The 15,994-nt window shown below is 47.3% G+C and overlaps 5 protein-coding genes across 9 annotated transcripts; 4 read left to right on the top strand and 1 right to left on the bottom strand.

Moving 5' to 3' along the window:
* Window positions 1-145: 145 nt before the first annotated feature.
* Window positions 146-5,117, top strand: E1B28_004874 (uncharacterized protein). 4 transcript variants are annotated; one of them, XM_043149396.1, is made up of 8 exons: window positions 146-424; window positions 505-2,295; window positions 2,409-2,737; window positions 2,796-3,270; window positions 3,319-3,514; window positions 3,571-3,908; window positions 3,972-4,353; window positions 4,704-5,117. In XM_043149396.1, the coding sequence occupies exons 1-8, from the start codon at window positions 296-298 to the stop codon at window positions 4,745-4,747; spliced, it is 3,684 nt and encodes a 1,227-aa protein (XP_043014002.1). In that variant the 5' UTR covers window positions 146-295; the 3' UTR covers window positions 4,748-5,117. The 4 variants fall into 4 exon arrangements, with proteins under 4 accessions (XP_043014002.1, XP_043014003.1, XP_043014004.1 ...); XM_043149397.1 differs by having other exon boundaries at window positions 3,972-5,117; XM_043149398.1 differs by having other exon boundaries at window positions 146-2,295.
* A 148-nt stretch (window positions 5,118-5,265) lies between these two features.
* Window positions 5,266-6,954, top strand: E1B28_004873 (uncharacterized protein). 2 transcript variants are annotated; one of them, XM_043149395.1, is made up of 7 exons: window positions 5,266-5,557; window positions 5,623-5,927; window positions 5,985-6,078; window positions 6,139-6,238; window positions 6,295-6,334; window positions 6,393-6,489; window positions 6,556-6,954. In XM_043149395.1, the coding sequence occupies exons 1-7, from the start codon at window positions 5,482-5,484 to the stop codon at window positions 6,669-6,671; spliced, it is 828 nt and encodes a 275-aa protein (XP_043014001.1). In that variant the 5' UTR covers window positions 5,266-5,481; the 3' UTR covers window positions 6,672-6,954. The 2 variants fall into 2 exon arrangements, with proteins under 2 accessions (XP_043014001.1, XP_043014000.1); XM_043149394.1 differs by having other exon boundaries at window positions 6,139-6,334.
* Window positions 6,955-9,458: 2,504 nt separating this feature from the next.
* On the top strand, window positions 9,459-10,899 carry E1B28_004872 (uncharacterized protein). The gene is made up of 7 exons (XM_043149393.1): window positions 9,459-9,651; window positions 9,711-9,714; window positions 9,765-9,903; window positions 9,964-10,016; window positions 10,075-10,368; window positions 10,432-10,585; window positions 10,644-10,899. Exons 1-7 carry the CDS (start codon window positions 9,481-9,483, stop codon window positions 10,711-10,713), a joined length of 885 nt encoding a protein of 294 aa, XP_043013999.1. The 5' UTR covers window positions 9,459-9,480; the 3' UTR covers window positions 10,714-10,899.
* A 141-nt stretch (window positions 10,900-11,040) lies between these two features.
* On the top strand, window positions 11,041-13,057 carry E1B28_004871 (uncharacterized protein; the record flags this gene model as incomplete). The annotated part of the gene is made up of 4 exons (XM_043149392.1): window positions 11,041-11,396; window positions 11,448-11,550; window positions 11,614-11,879; window positions 11,932-13,057. 4 exons carry the CDS (start codon window positions 11,041-11,043, stop codon window positions 13,055-13,057), a joined length of 1,851 nt encoding a protein of 616 aa, XP_043013998.1.
* An 844-nt stretch (window positions 13,058-13,901) lies between these two features.
* E1B28_004870 (uncharacterized protein) lies at window positions 13,902-15,410 on the bottom strand (the record flags this gene model as incomplete). Its single annotated transcript, XM_043149391.1, has 5 exons — window positions 13,902-14,118; window positions 14,167-14,349; window positions 14,402-14,947; window positions 15,002-15,166; window positions 15,226-15,410. The coding sequence occupies 5 exons, from the start codon at window positions 15,408-15,410 to the stop codon at window positions 13,902-13,904; spliced, it is 1,296 nt and encodes a 431-aa protein (XP_043013997.1).
* Between the last annotated feature and the right edge of the window lie 584 nt (window positions 15,411-15,994).

The raw sequence follows: 15,994 nt of genomic DNA, 5'->3' as shown, positions 1-15,994 counted from the left end.
TACTATCCAGTCCCAGAGTTACGAGTGTCTAGAAATGCATTTGCCTCATGGACTGGAGTAAAGGCGGAACGTTGACCGGAGAGTTCAGGGTCAGACAACTTCCTGGAACGGAAATGCGAGATTGCTCTAATTAGGTAATCCTCGACCTCCTCTCCCACTCCCGACCACCTGTCTTACCTTCAAGCAGCTCAACCTTCTGGGGAGATCAAAGGTGGTCCTATTTTACTTCAGACTACTCGCCTCTCGATTTATCACGCAGTAACTCGATCCTTTCCGCCTGACGATCAGGTCAGCAATGACGGTCGAGTACGTGTATGCCCTACACGACTTTCAGGCAGAGAAGGAGGATGAGGTTTCCTTCAAGGCAGCAGATAGAATTGAGGTGATAGAGAAAGACGACCTCTACGGAGATGGCTGGTGGCAGGTATGTTATATATAATTCAACCGGACCATATTCTCTGTCACTTTCGTATCGGATGCTCATGCTCGAAATTTAAATCGAAGGGCAAGAATCTCGCTGGCCAAGTCGGTCTATTTCCAGCAAGCTACACGACCGCAGTTCCTCCAGTTCCTCCGATACCACCTCACATCCTCGAGGCATCGACATCTGGCGTCACGTTTACGACGGTGACAGCTACCGATGCAACCGAGGGACCAAACGGTATACCGAATAGCACTACTCTCAAGGGATTAAGTGAACAATCCGAGCTTGCACAAGCGCCCTCCGTCTACATCAATGGGAAAGACAGTACGAAGAGCCATTCTCAAGAGATGCAAGCCACCATGACTGACGTACAGCAAGCTATCGAACAACTTGGGCGAAGCACAGGAGTTCCCTCGATAGACGACCGTGATGGTGGGCGCTCGTTCAGTTTTGCCAGTTCAAGAGGCGATGGGGACACTGACCGGGAAACTGACACCGATTTTGACATGAGTGATGTGGATCAAAACGCTGAAGATGGTGAAGGTTGGCATAAGGGTGCAAGGACCAGGCTGGCCGAGAAGGCTCGGCGTGCTGTAGAAGAGGCAGAGAAACTCGAGATGATGATGGGAGGTGGCGTCAGAGAAGACCGATTATCTGCGCCGCCAATCCCACTAGAGATGAGTGACGAGAGTGAGGGTGAAGGCGATGAGGAGGATCTCGCGACCCATTCATCGTCCTTTTTCCGGCGGCATTCTCGAATTCCTGAGGAAGAGGAGGAGGAGGAGGAAGATGAAGATAAACACGAGACCACTCAAGAGGGACAAGTTTCTACTACAGAACGCGATGATACGGACCCCCAAACTGCGACGGCCACACGAACCTCATTTCCATCTATGGAACCCCCTCCAGCTCAGAACACGATAGCGACGCCCCCTTCTTCCCATACACCCGTACCCGATGCAGGAACTCCCGACAATCTCAAGCGAACCACACCGCTGCGTGATTTTGTTGTGTCACCCTCACCGACAACAGCATCACATATCCTGACTGCAGCTGGCTTGCCATCATCTTCTCTCGGGGGTGATGACTTTGCGCGATCTTCATCAGGGACTCCATCATCTCAGAAACGTGTATCTTCTCCACGACCTCTTCTTACCCCCACCACTCCTGCGTTTACCGCAGCCGCGATATCATCACCTACCTCTGCGGTATACGGAAGTGAAATAACTACTCACTCCAGTCCTCGTCACTCTGCCACTACTACTATCTCCACCTCTACCGCACCCACATCTGCTGTACCATCTACTACTCCCCCAGCATCCGGCTTAACACTTCCGGCTGATCCAGCTACCTGGACTCTTGAAAATGTCCTTACATGGCTCAAGCAGCGAGGGTTCGACGAGACTGTTGCTGAGAAATTCACAGAGCAGGAAATTACGGGCGATGTTCTCCTCGAACTCGACGTACAGGTACTCAAGAACGAGATTGGTATCATGGCGTTCGGCAAGCGTGCTAGACTGGTTACAGCAATAAACGAACTGAAGAGAGGAATGGGGATCGGTAGTGATGCAGGGAGTCCGATCCACCAATCTCTTTCGCTCTTCCCCGGGACAATGTCAAACTCGCCTCATTCAATTCATTCCGCTGGTCATTCGAGAAATCAGAGTCAAAGTCAGCAGAGTGCTAGGTCTTTTCCTGGAACAGCCATTGACATGGCGTCCGTTGGAGGCAATACTAATGGACTGGGAATCTACCAGAATGGGGATGGAATCATTAATGGTAATGGCGTCAATGGGAAGACGCGGCCGTCGAATTTAACGCTCTCACCTGCTGATATCAACGAAGAACGAGAAAGGGATGCATTCAGTGAAGTAGGTCTAACATTTCATTTTACCTCTTTTGACGTTTCGCGGAGTGGGCCTGGATATGCTATGCTTTGCTTCAGTTTTACTTGTCAAAATGTTTGATACTTACGCATCTGCAGAACGAAGCAGCACCGACGACATCCAGCTCACGAAGGCGGTTCTTTGGCCTGTCTATTGACTCAAGTCGTTCGCTGGGATCCGGCTCTCGTTCCCCTGTCATTGGAGATAGAGACAGCATGGTTGAGAGTCTGAAGGAAGGGAAAGAGAAGGAAAAAGAAAAAGAGAAGGACAAGGATTCTTCGAGTATAGCTACCACCAGCAGTGCCAGGCATGCTCGGAATAAGAAGAGCGTGGATAACGGAAGGAGCACAGGCGAGAGACTTAGTATCTTTGGAACCACCTTCGGTGGATCTTTAGGTAAAAGTCGGAAGCCCCCTCCGCGATATAGGTGAGTAATCACAAATAGTTCGGGCAATGGTGCAATAACCAATGATGATTAATCGCAGTGGTGACGATGTCGGTGCGCTATCTGGTTCCGAAAAAGACAAGTCCCCTTCCTTCCATCTTCCACGACTCCATGGATCCAAGAGACCGGGATCCTCAAGCGGTCCGAAAGACAAGCCAAAGTTTGAGATCTCCGTTATTCCAGAAGGCAAAAACAAAGAGAAGGAAGATAAGCCGACGACTTCCACTAGTCCAAACCCGTCGCTACTCCGCAAGCGGACTTCTTCCTATCCGGGCCCTCACAAGGAGAAAACGGCCCCGGGCGGTGTTGCCAACGATGTCCGTAAAGGCAAGGATAACGAGGGTGACACACATATGAGTCCATTGAAACCTGGCCAAAGCGTGTTGGAGCAAATTGGAGAGCCGGATCATTCGGGATGGATGAGGAAGAGGGGAGAACGATACAACAGTTGGAAGTTGAGATACTTCGTGCTCAAGGGTTCTCATCTATACTATTTGAGGAGCGATATTGCTTCGGTAAGTTCAGCGTCTTGTTCATGGATGCAAGCTAACGATACCGTACAGGAAACGAAGATCAAAGGCTACATCAACATTATTGGATACAAGGTCACCGTCGATGAGAACGTCAACCCTGGAAAATATGGGTTTAGGATAGATCATGATAGCGATAAGACTCACTATTTCAGCTCTGACGAGAAATTGTCGTTGAGGGAATGGATGAAGGCTATCATGAAGGCTACTATTGGACGGGACTATACCCGTAAGTCATTGTTTTTGTTCAAGAACGGGGGACAAGATGTTGACTTCCTTCTTCAGGACCTGTGGTTTCCTCGTGCAACATCCCGACTATACCTCTGACAGTGGCACAGGCTATGAATCCCGCACCTCGACCACCCTCACCCACTGCGCGTGCCGCAACACAGAAGGCCCTCCGCCGCGAGAACCCGAACCAGCTATCCAGCCGGGATGCTCGCGTCTTGATGGGTCTACCAAATCCAGATTCCAAGGACCAGCGGGAAAGGCTGGACACGTTCTTTACACAGGAAGCTATCCCCCCCGAAACGATTGGAACTGTGAGAGACAGGGCAAGTACGACGCCGGCTCCACCCCGACCGTCCAGAGAAGCTAGGAGAGGGAGTGTTTCAACCGCAGCGGTATGTTGACGGACGGGATCGGTGGTTGTTTTGTGGCACTGACTTGCTGATATCCGCTTTTAGAACGTCCCAGTCGATGGTAGCCTCATCGAATGGGCCAACTCATACCTTCCTTCCTCCCTCCAGATCACTGATACTTCCGGTCCGATATGCAATGGTCTCACCATCCTGCGACTGGCGGAAGCTATCAAAGGACGACCTTCCTCGCCACCTGTTTCCGACTCCGCGTTCCCAACTGATCCTAATGATGACAAGCTTGAAGGGCTTTTCAGACTGTTTGATTTCCTTCTCGATAACGAAGTTAAGATGGGGAGTGTCAGCATCAATGATATTAGATCAGGAAAGCGCGACAAGGTCATTCAGCTGTTGAAGGCTCTGAAGGCGTGGGAGGACAAGCGAAAGGCGATTGCGAATACTATCGGTGGGAGGGGAACAGTAAATGCTGGTGGGTTCATGGCTCCTACGTCTGCACCCTTGGTGGGATTGTATTAAATTTTTTGCTTCTTCTCTCTCCTCTCTTTTTTCTCCATGGACGCACACATTTTTCCAATGCGTTCATCAGTGTAAAATTATATTATCCAACTCTCAAGGGACATTTTATTCAAGGACACCTGTTGGCTATCTCATTCCATACACTACACTGAAATTGTCATTTGCTGCTGCTCTTTCTTTCGTGTCATTATTTTGCTATGAACAGTTACTCGATTCCTATTGGTGTTTTTATTTTCTCTCCTTAGAATCCAATTTTTCTTTTCTAAAATTGCTAATTGGTGTCTGTCTTTTCTTTCTAAACAGACAAAGAAATCGCATCTACATATTATCATATGATGCGTGCTTGAACATCAACAACAGGTCATTCAACTGAAGGTTGGCAGCAAGCAGTAGGGCATCTGGAAGAACTCATCTGTTTCACAAAACTTTGGGATAATGTAGTGGTCCATGTTCATGATTTCAATCAAATATCATTATTCTTCATTTTACAAAAAAGATAAAGAAATCCATCAGACTGACACCCTCCTCGCTGGCAACGACTTCAGAGGATCCTAAAGGATACCCAAAGCGCGAAGCCAAACGTCCTCGAGACTTCAAATGAAGAAGTCGTGTTCTCAGTATGAACGAGGGAGCGCGAATGTCATCGACTGGATTTGAAGAAGTGGCATTTGTAAAAATGCGAGACTCGGTCAGTTTCTATAAAAAGATCCTGATGAGTATGTTCTAAAGAATTCAAAAAGTCGGACCAGCCTTTTTATACTTTTTCTGCTTGGTCCGTGCGCAGAGAGAGCGGTCACGTGGCATCGAGGTGCACTCAACGTACTCACGCGGCTATCTAACTTATTAGTATTACCCAACCCTCAAGGCTTCACCTATAATTCAAGCTGCAAAACTACACCAGAACATCTGACGTATCGCAGGAAACATAAATGTGATTATCGAACACCAGTCCTGGGAAGAAGGTTCTTCAAGTTATCAGCTCTTCCTGGGAATCACACTCACGTAGCCTCCAATGTTCTCACCGCTTCTCGTTCGAAGTCACCCGAGAACTATTAAGTGATTCCCAGCTTGCTTAACTACCATGGCGTCACCACCACTGGCCTTTCAACTTCACGGGGATGTTGCGATAGTTTCTGGCGCCGGTTCACAGTTGTCGGGTATGCAATGTTGTCGGCTTTACTATTTTACTTCAACTTGAATTGAAAATGTAACCATTCTCAAGGTGAAATCGGGAACGGACGAGCAACAGCCATCGTTCTAGCCCGTCAGGGAGCGAAAGTGGCATTACTCGACAACAACCTCGAAGCCGCAAAAGAGACCAAGAAACTGATCGACGCAGAAGGCGGCATATCCGAAGCGATCCAATGCGACGTTACAGACGAGGCCTCTTGCAAAGCCGCAGTTGAAAAGACTGTTGAACTGTTTGGTGCAGTTCATATTCTAGTGAACGTCGTAGGTATATTCGGCGGGCGTGGAAACGCTGTGGATCTCGATTTGGAAGAGTGGGATCGGGGAATGAGGACAAATGTGAGTGTTTTTTTTTTGTGTTTGGGTCGTTGAAAAACTTAACTGATCTAATTTTAGGTGACAAGCATGGTTCTCATGTCCCGTTTTGCAATCCCTGAAATGAGGAAGCAAAAACGAGGAGCGATAGTTAATTTCTCCAGTGTTAGTGGACGTACGTTGATTACCTGGTCTATTTTCAGCCTTTCTCTCAATGACGCCACATGCATCACAGTCATCGGAGGCAATCCAGGACTCTTGTACACGACGAGTAAGGGCGCAGTTGTACAATTGACTCGAGCTATGGCAGCTCATCATGGGCCTGAGCAAATTCGGTGGATTTCCTCGTTTCACCCACCATCGAATAAAACATGACCATACCTAACTATAGAGTCAATTGTGTGGCTCCTGGGATGGTCTATACTCCAATGGCAAGCCCCATCTGACAGAGCGCCAAGGCGTAATTTTTAATTTGATCTTCGATTAAAGGTTCGGGGACACGAAGGAATGCCCGACGAGATTCGTCAAGCACGAATAAATCAGAGTTTGCTCAAGATCGAAGGGACAGCGTGGGATATCGCGCATGGTAAGACCACATTAAATGACCTCTCGACCCTAATATTAATCCGTCTTCCTTAATGCTCGCCTCTAGCGATTCTGTATCTTGCCAGCCGTGAAGCAAGATACATCACAGGCGTTATACTCCCCGTCGATGGTGGAACGATGGCCGGAAACAACTCTCGACCGAAGATTCCGCGTGAAATCTAATAACGATTGTGATTATTCTTGCAATACCATCCGAGTCATAAATGATTTGGAGAATGTACTTTTTACTTGATGGAACCAGGTGCTACATAGGGCGAATGATTATGACATGAGCTAATTTATTGATAGTACAAGGTAACCGTAACCCCCCCCCTCAAACAGATGTACCTCTATTACCCAGTCCAACATGAATATCGTCGTGGGTGTAATCGTCCGCAATAACTGTATCAAAAACAATACCCGTTGTCGTGCTATCAGCAGATTCCATATCATGTTCAAACGAGATTTCACGACGGGGATCTCCTGGTCGGGTCGACAAGCCCTTAGTAGTCGACGCGTGTAAGTTCAGCATCATCCTGCACAGCATGGTCACTGATATGCTGACACCACAAATCAGTTTCAAACTTTTTTTAAATTTGAGAAAAGAACAACACCCACCAACTAGCGAATGATGAAAGACCGCCTCGCATGAAAGGCTATAGTATAGTTGGGGAGGTTCAGTGTTCCGCATTTGATTTCCTCACCCGAAGAATCATTAACGTACGCCACATAGCTATAGTAAAGAATATCAGATTGAACACAGCCGGAAAATGACCGAGACGGTGTACTGACATAAAACGTCAAAACATTCGCTAGAACAGCAAGGGACACGACACTGTATGCCATACGTTCCGCGGACAGATCCGAAGTCAAGATCATCAAACATGATAAACAAAACAAGAAAGCCAGCGCTCACCCGAAATACATCGCACCGTCGCGAAACATGAGCGAGAGCAGAGAAATATGAATCCTTTCGGGATCGATTCGTCTCCGGAGGTAATGGCGGAATGTACGAGAGGCGGTGAGAAAGAAGAGAATAGCATCAAAGGTGAAGAGTCCAATCCAGAGCCATGATAGCCCTTGATCTAGATTTCAGAAGGGTTATGGCAAGTGAAGGGATGAATTGACGCACGATGGGCACTACCCACGATGGCAACAAAATCAGTGTTGTTGACCTCTAGGAAAGTAAGAAAAGGATTGACCTATCTTTAAAAGTACCCGGTAGACAACGGAGGGAATGTAGAGGGAAAGGGGCGTATTTCTGCCCAATGTGAAGATACTGTGGTATGTACGTTCAGTGAGTCTCAAAAGACGACGCGAGTCTATAGCGCTCACAGCGGCGGCACCAAGGAGGAGAACAGCACTCCCGCACAGAAGCATCAATATACGTTTGTCGCAGTTGAATATGGCGTAAATTCGTAACGTCAACAGAACTATCCTTTTCATCAGAAGACATTCAAGAAAGAAAATATCATGAGCCAAGGTACTCACTGGAAACCGCTGATTGCGTAATTATCAGAAGAATTTGCCGATAGAGAGAAAAACGGTCGCATCTGAAAATGAGAAGGGTCCGCAGGTACAATGGATCAGGTTCAGCTCGAAAGTAAAAACTGTATTCAAGCGTACGCCTCGGGGGGTAATTAGGTTAAGACATAATTGCAAGGAGGGACACGTACTTTCTCGCTTAGATTATATGATTCCAGTACAATAACCGTGATGTTGGAGAGGACTGTCCAATACCGAAGAAAGAGGAAGAAGTAGCTACTTCGTGATTTTGGATGAGACCATATCCATCTGATTTCTTGTCCTACCGCGGCCATATAAGATAACACGCCCGGATAGGTTGAAGATAACGTACTTACCCAGTGTGATTATATGATCCCAGTATAGAATAGCTGGTTGAAACACCGTCAACCAGGTCGACGAGGTGGATGAGAATGGACCGAACCGACGGAGATATACATCAGTATGTCATGTATGAAGCTATCAATTTGGGGCCACTGAAGTCAGTGGGACGTCAAGGTCTGAAAGGTTCAGCTTAGGATGGCTTACCGCTCATGGGCTGCCTGGATGTAACCATCATAATTGAGGACATCATCCATCGACGTCGAGAGAGTAGGTAAAGCTACAGAGTCGTGCAGAGATGGATTCGGAGTGAGAAAGAGGGGGAAAATGAAGTTAGAACAAATGCACTGACTGATACGAGACGATATAAGTATAGGTTCTTTACTCCTTTTAAAGTTAAGCTCTACTCTCAAAACCGCGTCGGCCTCGCAATTTGATGTGAACCACTTAAAGGTCGTTCAAGGCGATGAAAGCCCGCACCCAGCGTGCTAATCAATCAAAACCGAAGAATAGAAAGTGTCAGGCAAGGTTCGTCGGCAGAGTATGATGGATATTTGGTTTCTCGGTTACCAATAACAAGTCCTTTGAAGGTTCCATCAGATCAATCGTCAAGGTAGCCCATACCATAAGTGCAGCGAATGATCTGGAGGTACTTCTAGCGGAGCGAGTGAGGCTGGAACAGAGAGATCTAAGCATTGACAGCGTCCAGTACATAGACAGATTGCCTGCAAGTTTCCCATTCGAGGTGAGTTTGTACCTCATGTACTGGTCTTGAAAATGCTAAGAAAACGCCTCATGTGTAGCGACAGAATCTAGCATCAACCCAGGATGGCATCAAGGAAAAGCACTACACGCATGAGCGAAACGGTTTGAATATAACCGGCCTCACATAATATAGCGACAGAATCAAACATCAACTCAGCGATAGCATCAAGACAGCTGAGCGGCGAACGCAATTCCACATCTTCGTTGGGTCCATCGCGTAGGTCCATGAATATCCCCAGCGATATTGATACGAACGGAAAGTACGACTAACCATAGTCTCAAGGCTTTCTTTTACAATGTTTGAGGCGAGGTGGTGGTTCGAATTGATTTCGCGTGTGCGTGCGAAATTTATGACGCCCAACACTCTCAAAGTTGAACGGCGATGAGCACGACTGATTCTGGCAAACCTTATCACATCGAATGCACTGGTCATGCACTAGAAACCGTCAAATCTCATAGTTCTTCGCAAGACATCACTCTCTTCGGAAGCTGTTTCTGTCCTTTTGTTCAACGCGTCTGGACTGCATTCCAGTTTCTCGATATCCCGTACAAAGTATGTCTCTCTATACAGATGAAACCATCATGCTTGATATGACTGCTCTATTTTTTCAGTATTGTATAGTGTTCTCTTTACATACAGGAAGAACCTAATCGATGGATATCTAGATGAGGTTGATCCGTACAAGAAACCTCAAGATCTCCTTGAAGTTTCTCCGAAAGGTCTCGTTCCGGGATTGAGGTTTGATAACTTCAGCCCGCCGAAAGCATTAAACGAGAGTACCGTGATCTTGGAGTATCTGAACGAGTGAGTGACTGAGTTTCAGGTTCTAAAGACGTTGGACCGATATCGTCGTAACTGTTGCAGTGTTGCAGCTAACTCTAACGGACGAAGCCTCTTGCCACCGAGTTCCAATCCATGTACAGCTCTCTGCGTCAAGATGTAGTCGATCTCACTACTAACCTTCCGGTTACCCAGATGCTCGAGCTCTCGTCCGTCTTCAGTGCGATCATGTCAACCGTCAACTTGTACCATCATTCTATCGGTATCTACAAGCACAGGATACTCAGACCCAGATCCAGGGAGGAAAGGAATTTGCTGACTCCATTGAGGCACTGGTATCTCTGTTTGAACGAGCCGAAAAAGAAGTATATCTTAATCAGAAATCTGGTACGGCTGGGGAAGGGGAAAGGGTATCTTTGCGGGCTGGGCTTGGTTTGTGGGTGGAGGGAAATGTTGATCTAGGAATGACGGATGTTATGGCCGGTCCTTGTGCGTTCTTGAATGTCATCTGGGTTTGTTCCCAGTGTCTAACATTTCTTAACTGCTCCGTAGGGTTATTTCGTGCGACCAACGTATTAAAGCATTATCGTGGCTTCCAGCTACCATCAGGAACGAAGTTCGATGCGTATTTGGACCGTCTGTTCAATCATCCCGCGTTCAAGAGTACATGTTCTACCGAGGAGTTGTATCTAGATAGTTATGAGCGGTATGTTCCAATACCAATACCGTCGCCCATCCAATTTACCCTTTTCATTGACATCTAGATACGCATTCAATCGCCCCAACACAAGTCAGGTTGCAAATGCCATCAATTCAGGAAGAAGTCTACCTTGACTTTCACTCCGGTAAGAAGTGAATTGTGAGTTAGAAGCAATGAGGCGAAGTGTAGGATGTGATCACTACACAAACACGCGCTGTAACAATGAACTATAAAGCAAATATGTAGCAAATATGAGTCGACCACAATAATATATGTGAAGCCTCCGAACTAACTGTGCATTGGGGCTCATGATCAAGCGCAGCTTTAACCCTCTACCACCATCAACGCATGTCCATGTCCACCAGACGCAAGCGCAGCATCAAAGCCTTTCTTTCATTTCGCAACCTTATCCTCTGGCGGTATAAAATGAACATCAGATAACCAGTTTCCCCTCCAGGATCATGTCCGGACCACCTGGCAAGAAACCGGCTACTGCACATGCTTTCACGTTTCCTCCGTTTCCTACCGTACCACCGGACGCGGTTATTACCTCCTTTAAGGATTTCAAGGAGCGTGGTATATGCAAAGGCGCAGTGTCCGGGAAAGAAGTGGACACATTGGGTATATTCACGATAGGTCTGTTAGTACAGCACTCTACGGACAGATGCAAGACAGATGCCACGCCTGCCATTTTGAATCATCTTGGTCCCGCAAAGTCATCTGCAAATGCCTCTCGAGGTTCTGGCTCGAAGAAAAGAGAGTGGTGGGAGGAATGGGAAGACTTTGACGAATCTGCGAGGTTGCTTGATTATAATCCGTAAGATCGCCTCGTTCAGTGTTGAACCTGAACTCAACGCGCGTCGATTAGAACGATCCCCAGGTTGGAACGTTTCCAAAAAGCGGTTCAGGATTTCAACAAGAATCGAGCCTGGCCTTCGAATCATTTAGGCGTACGCACGCTATGGGATCAGGTACTTGAATTATGTTTTACTTTTGGATATCACCACTTTTGCTCAAGCTCTTCTTTCTTACAGTTCCAGACTTACATCGGACAACTCGATTCCACTCAAAGTCGCACCACAAAGAAAGATGAAGGAGAGGAGGATGACTTCGATGAAGACCATCCTGATGACAATGCTTGCGTACCTCCTCACCAACCATCGGCAGCAGGTGCAAATCACGGTGATATCGAAGAAAGCTACAGCGGTACGATTGATAAGACGTTGGTATTCTTGAAAAATCCAGACAAATCAGTTCGGATCTTCCTCTCCAGTCATTTGCGAAAGCAAGGGCTACATTTGTAAGTTGTTATCCTGTACCTCCTACAGCGGCACTAATCCAATTGCCTCTAGTACCGAACGCTATCTTTTTATTCTCCCTAAACTGCTTTCTGCCTTTTTCAACTACCTCCTTCGAAATCGAGTCTTTGCTGACAAGAAAGGTGACGATGCATTCCGAGAAGCGCAGAAAACCGTCGAGGTCGCTCTGATTGAACTACCACTCACATCCAAGCTGGCTAGGATTCTTCCGGACGATTTCAACGGCACTCTCACAGTGTTTTATCGGATCCGAAAGGAGAGAGATTTTGGGCCGGTTACCACAAATGACGTTGAAGACATACAAAGAATGGCTGAAGAGTCTGCATCCAATCCGGACGAAACGAACCCAAACGGATTCCCAACACCTACGGGCGATACGGGCGCTGGCACTTCATGGAGCCATCCTCCCATCGATACCAAGTCCCTCAACGGCTGGGAGGATTGCGAAGCCGACACCTGGGGTTCTGACCATGTACAGGCTGATAACGACTCAGTAGAGTGGACTCTTCCTCCCCCGCGTACCCTCTTTCCACTCCTTGGTCCGACTACTCTTCCCATGACTCACCAGACCGGGATTGTCGAATGGAGCGTTAGGAAGGTTAAGGGTATTACTGCCCCTCCAGCCATGCAGCAGAAATTGACAGCGAATCCATTCACGTCTTGCGACGCCTATGGGGATCCCCTTGCCGTTGAAGCAGAGCTTACGAGCAGATTCTACAAAGTCGAATTGGAGCCGTGGTTAGGGTGGGATGACGGATCTCAGGAGCCCGAGGGCGTCCTTCCGAGAATCTTGGAGGCCTCCACAGGCGTTGTTGTCATCCAAGAGAAAGTTGTCTTTGAGCAACAGTCGAAAGAGAACGTTGGTGTGGAACTCGGTCAAGAACAGGAAAAGGTCAAGCTCGTTTACTCTCCCACGTCAGGAATAAAACCATTCAAACCCGCCACCGACTCTATCTCAATTGTTGTCTTGCCATCCATTGGTGAGCAGCTGCGCGTCGGTATGGGTCTCGGTGGCACATGGGTTCAATTGTTGAGACGTGGCGATCTTGTTGGTGATGGTGTTCAGCAAGGGAAGAAGGGGAAGGGCAAAACTGTTGGGCAGCGATATTGGTACATGGACGAGTTGACGATTACTTTGACGAGTTATCATACGGTCTAGCAGGCGCGGGAAATAGACTTGCCTCGATTTGTACAAGCAAGTGGCCATCAAAATACTTGTCGTATGCAGTGCAATCCTTGACATATTTGATGCGTGCATGCTTCACAACAGCCGCTGTACTATGTTATTTCGGACAACAAAAGACTAGGTGCTAGATCTTATACACTGGGTGTACTTTTTATTGGCCAACGCACGTGGCAATTTCAAGCTACCTCACCACGTTATCGACATGGACGGTTCCAAATATTAATCACGTGCGACAAACACACACTATGGGATGATCCAAAGACATTTTTAGCTTGTCTCCCATTCAGGCCACGGTCGGCTTCATAACGAATCCCACTTACAAGGTTGCAAAGGGGTTAATGGGAATAGCGCGACTAGATATAGATCACTCATCGTGTTCAAGATAAATGTCGCAATTTATGTTCAGCAACCCAACCAGCTGCTTTCGACAGTCACTCTGACAAGTGGAGTCAGTCTACACTAAATAGACATAGACGGGATGACTGTACATGTACAAGGAAGTCCGCATCATCGTGGCTCAGCGCTCAGCGCTCATTAACATTCCCCGATGCTGCGCCGATCGCGATAGCACCGGTAAATCGCAGGGTAAGAGATGCTCCCGAAGTGGGAGTCTTCTAACGAGTCCTGGACCGATGAATGGAATGAAAGAGCACCACATCTCACCTCATACACGTACAAGAGATATATCGTCCGGAAAAGTGAAAACCATCTGGAGGTCTTTTCACTGGATATCCAGTCTGGATCGCGCCACCAAAACTCTAGAGTGGGCATAAGTAAATACTACATATGTTGGCTCCTTACGACATAGAGTCTGAAACTAGAATATGAAAAAACCCAGGTTTGCGTTCTCCAGCATTGTCAACCTTTCTCTGCCGATCCGAATGATCCCGGTTTCGGTAATGAGTTTATGGTATTCTTCACTTTTCCTAGCTAAAGAAGCGAAGAAGTCGATAAAGGCCCTCAGAACGTCGGGAATACGGTCTGACGGATCGTTCTCGAAAGTGAATAACTCGACGACGCGAGGGGTTGGAGATCTGATGGACAATGAGAATGGCAGCCTTCTGAGAACAGTGAAACCTTACAGAAGGCCAAACAACACATCAGCTATACACTTCAACATGGAGGCCACATCCAATCCCTCCTCTCCTTTGGATAAATACAAATGAACGGCAGTAGCCACACTTATAGGTTTACTAGCGTGACCGCCACGGGCAATTGCAATATAGAGGCAGCGCAAGCCTCGGTGTGAAGTGTCCTCGTCAGAACTAGTAATGCACAATGTCAAAATCAGCCCGTTTACAGCGGGGACGGATTTACCTCATCACAAAGATCAGGCAGTCCATTACAGCGTCGAGGAATGTATCCAAATCGAAAACACTGGAAGGGTCAAACAACATATCCTGGATTGTGCGGACTCTCCACAGGATGTAATCCCTACTCGACACATCCCAATATACTTTGCGCTTTGACCGACGATGCTCAGTATCATGCGTCACAAACTCCAGCGCAGGGCGGAAAGGCCATAGAATGGATACTGCATGCTTGTTGATCAGTTCCGACCCATAACCCTTGACAAGGACGGTCATGAAGAGCGAGTTACAAGCTTCTAGTAGTGAAGACTTCATAGCGGACCTTGGGAAGTCTCGAGGTGCTAGGACGTCCTGAAAGTCGGTCACGTAAAGTCCAAGCATCATGTCCAAAACCCCATTCGCCAGGACGACATCACAACGGTCCTCGTCAAGTGTAACAATCTGGGAGAGAAAGTCCAAGAAAGGTATAATCGAGTTTTCCACTCGTTCAGGTGAACTCTCCATATATGCCTTGAGAATTGGGTCCTTTGCAACATCCGCATGATGAGACGACCTAGCGAATGTGAGATTTAGATGGAGGATACGGGAATCAAAGAAGGTTCCGCACGATATAGGGTCAAAATGGGATATTATATCCGCAATAAGATGGCCGATTTCGATCACCGGAAAGCGAGTGAGTGCATTCAAAAGATATCTGGTATTCCTGGATCCAATCTGCGCGAGGATCATCGCTAATGCCTGAAAGCGAATTCCTTTCGAGTACATGTCTGGTCTAAGAACAACAGTGATAAGAAGGGGGGGGGAGTCGGGGGATTGTAATTTGTGACCCGCCTCGATAGTTCCAATAAGTCAATATACATTTGCTCGATGCCGTTCACATTTGAGGAGTCCCAATGAGGAAAATGAGATGAGATTGTAGACAACCTTCGGTATATGGCGACTTGTTCGACTCCCTTGAGCGTAATCTTTCCCAATCTATATATTGCTTTCCCGGCAACCGATCCTGGTCCTACCATTGTACCCACAGAGGAATTGGTTGTGCGATTGGAGTCCGAGAGGAGGCTACTAGTAAACGAAGAACTTCTCCCGAGTGGAAAAAGCTCCCCGTTTCTGCCAGTCATGGTTGTGAGTAGTAAACTTGAGATCTACAGCTTTTCGTAGCTCTCACCATCGCTGATCTATCAATATTCGCCACAGCCAGACGGAGCGGAAACAATGGATTCCACTGCTGACAGGACAGACAGGACAGTCGTGAGAAAGTCGAATTGACGGCGTGTAATCAAGGTTTGCACATTCAGTACAGTAACAACGTGGAAGTACAAGCGGCTGTAGACGTAGAAGAACAGAGGATTGAAACGATACAGTAACATCGAAAAAACTAACGTAAAGAAGGTAAAGTCGCCGTAAACGCAACGCATTAAAAGGACGTGAGTGCTGGTCCTGAACTGCATAACAAGTATAACAATAATAAATAAACTGTGGAGGATAGGAGAGGGGAAGGTAACGGCATATCAAAAAAGAACTTATGTTGGACATTCATGACTTTTATGGAAGAAACAGGAAAAGGGTGAGGGTGATAAGGAAGATTGAGAGAGGGCTT

The sequence above is a fragment of the Marasmius oreades genome, chromosome 2 (genome assembly GCF_018924745.1).
Source record: "Marasmius oreades isolate 03SP1 chromosome 2, whole genome shotgun sequence".
In the NCBI taxonomy this organism is placed as follows: Eukaryota; Fungi; Basidiomycota; class Agaricomycetes; order Agaricales; family Marasmiaceae; genus Marasmius; species Marasmius oreades.
The sequence above is the reverse complement of the archived record's forward strand: the minus strand, read 5'-3'. Positions and strand labels throughout refer to the sequence as shown.

Excerpts from the sequence above, each read along its gene's own strand:
- E1B28_004874 (XM_043149397.1), top strand. The coding sequence starts at position 296 with ATGACGGTCGAGTACGTGTATGCCCTACACGACTTTCAGGCAGAGAAG. Across the intron at positions 2,296-2,408 it reads AAAGGGATGCATTCAGTGAA|AACGAAGCAGCACCGACGAC; the intron begins GTAGGTCTAACA and ends ACGCATCTGCAG. Across the intron at positions 3,271-3,318 it reads TGAGGAGCGATATTGCTTCG|GAAACGAAGATCAAAGGCTA; the intron begins GTAAGTTCAGCG and ends GATACCGTACAG.
- E1B28_004872 (XM_043149393.1), top strand. The coding sequence starts at position 9,481 with ATGAGCACGACTGATTCTGGCAAACCTTATCACATCGAATGCACTGGT. Across the intron at positions 9,904-9,963 it reads ATCTTGGAGTATCTGAACGA|TGTTGCAGCTAACTCTAACG; the intron begins GTGAGTGACTGA and ends TAACTGTTGCAG. Across the intron at positions 10,369-10,431 it reads GGATGTTATGGCCGGTCCTT|GGTTATTTCGTGCGACCAAC; the intron begins GTGCGTTCTTGA and ends ACTGCTCCGTAG.
- E1B28_004873 (XM_043149395.1), top strand. The coding sequence starts at position 5,482 with ATGGCGTCACCACCACTGGCCTTTCAACTTCACGGGGATGTTGCGATA. Across the intron at positions 5,928-5,984 it reads ATCGGGGAATGAGGACAAAT|GTGACAAGCATGGTTCTCAT; the intron begins GTGAGTGTTTTT and ends ATCTAATTTTAG. Across the intron at positions 6,335-6,392 it reads GGATGGTCTATACTCCAATG|GTTCGGGGACACGAAGGAAT; the intron begins GCAAGCCCCATC and ends CTTCGATTAAAG.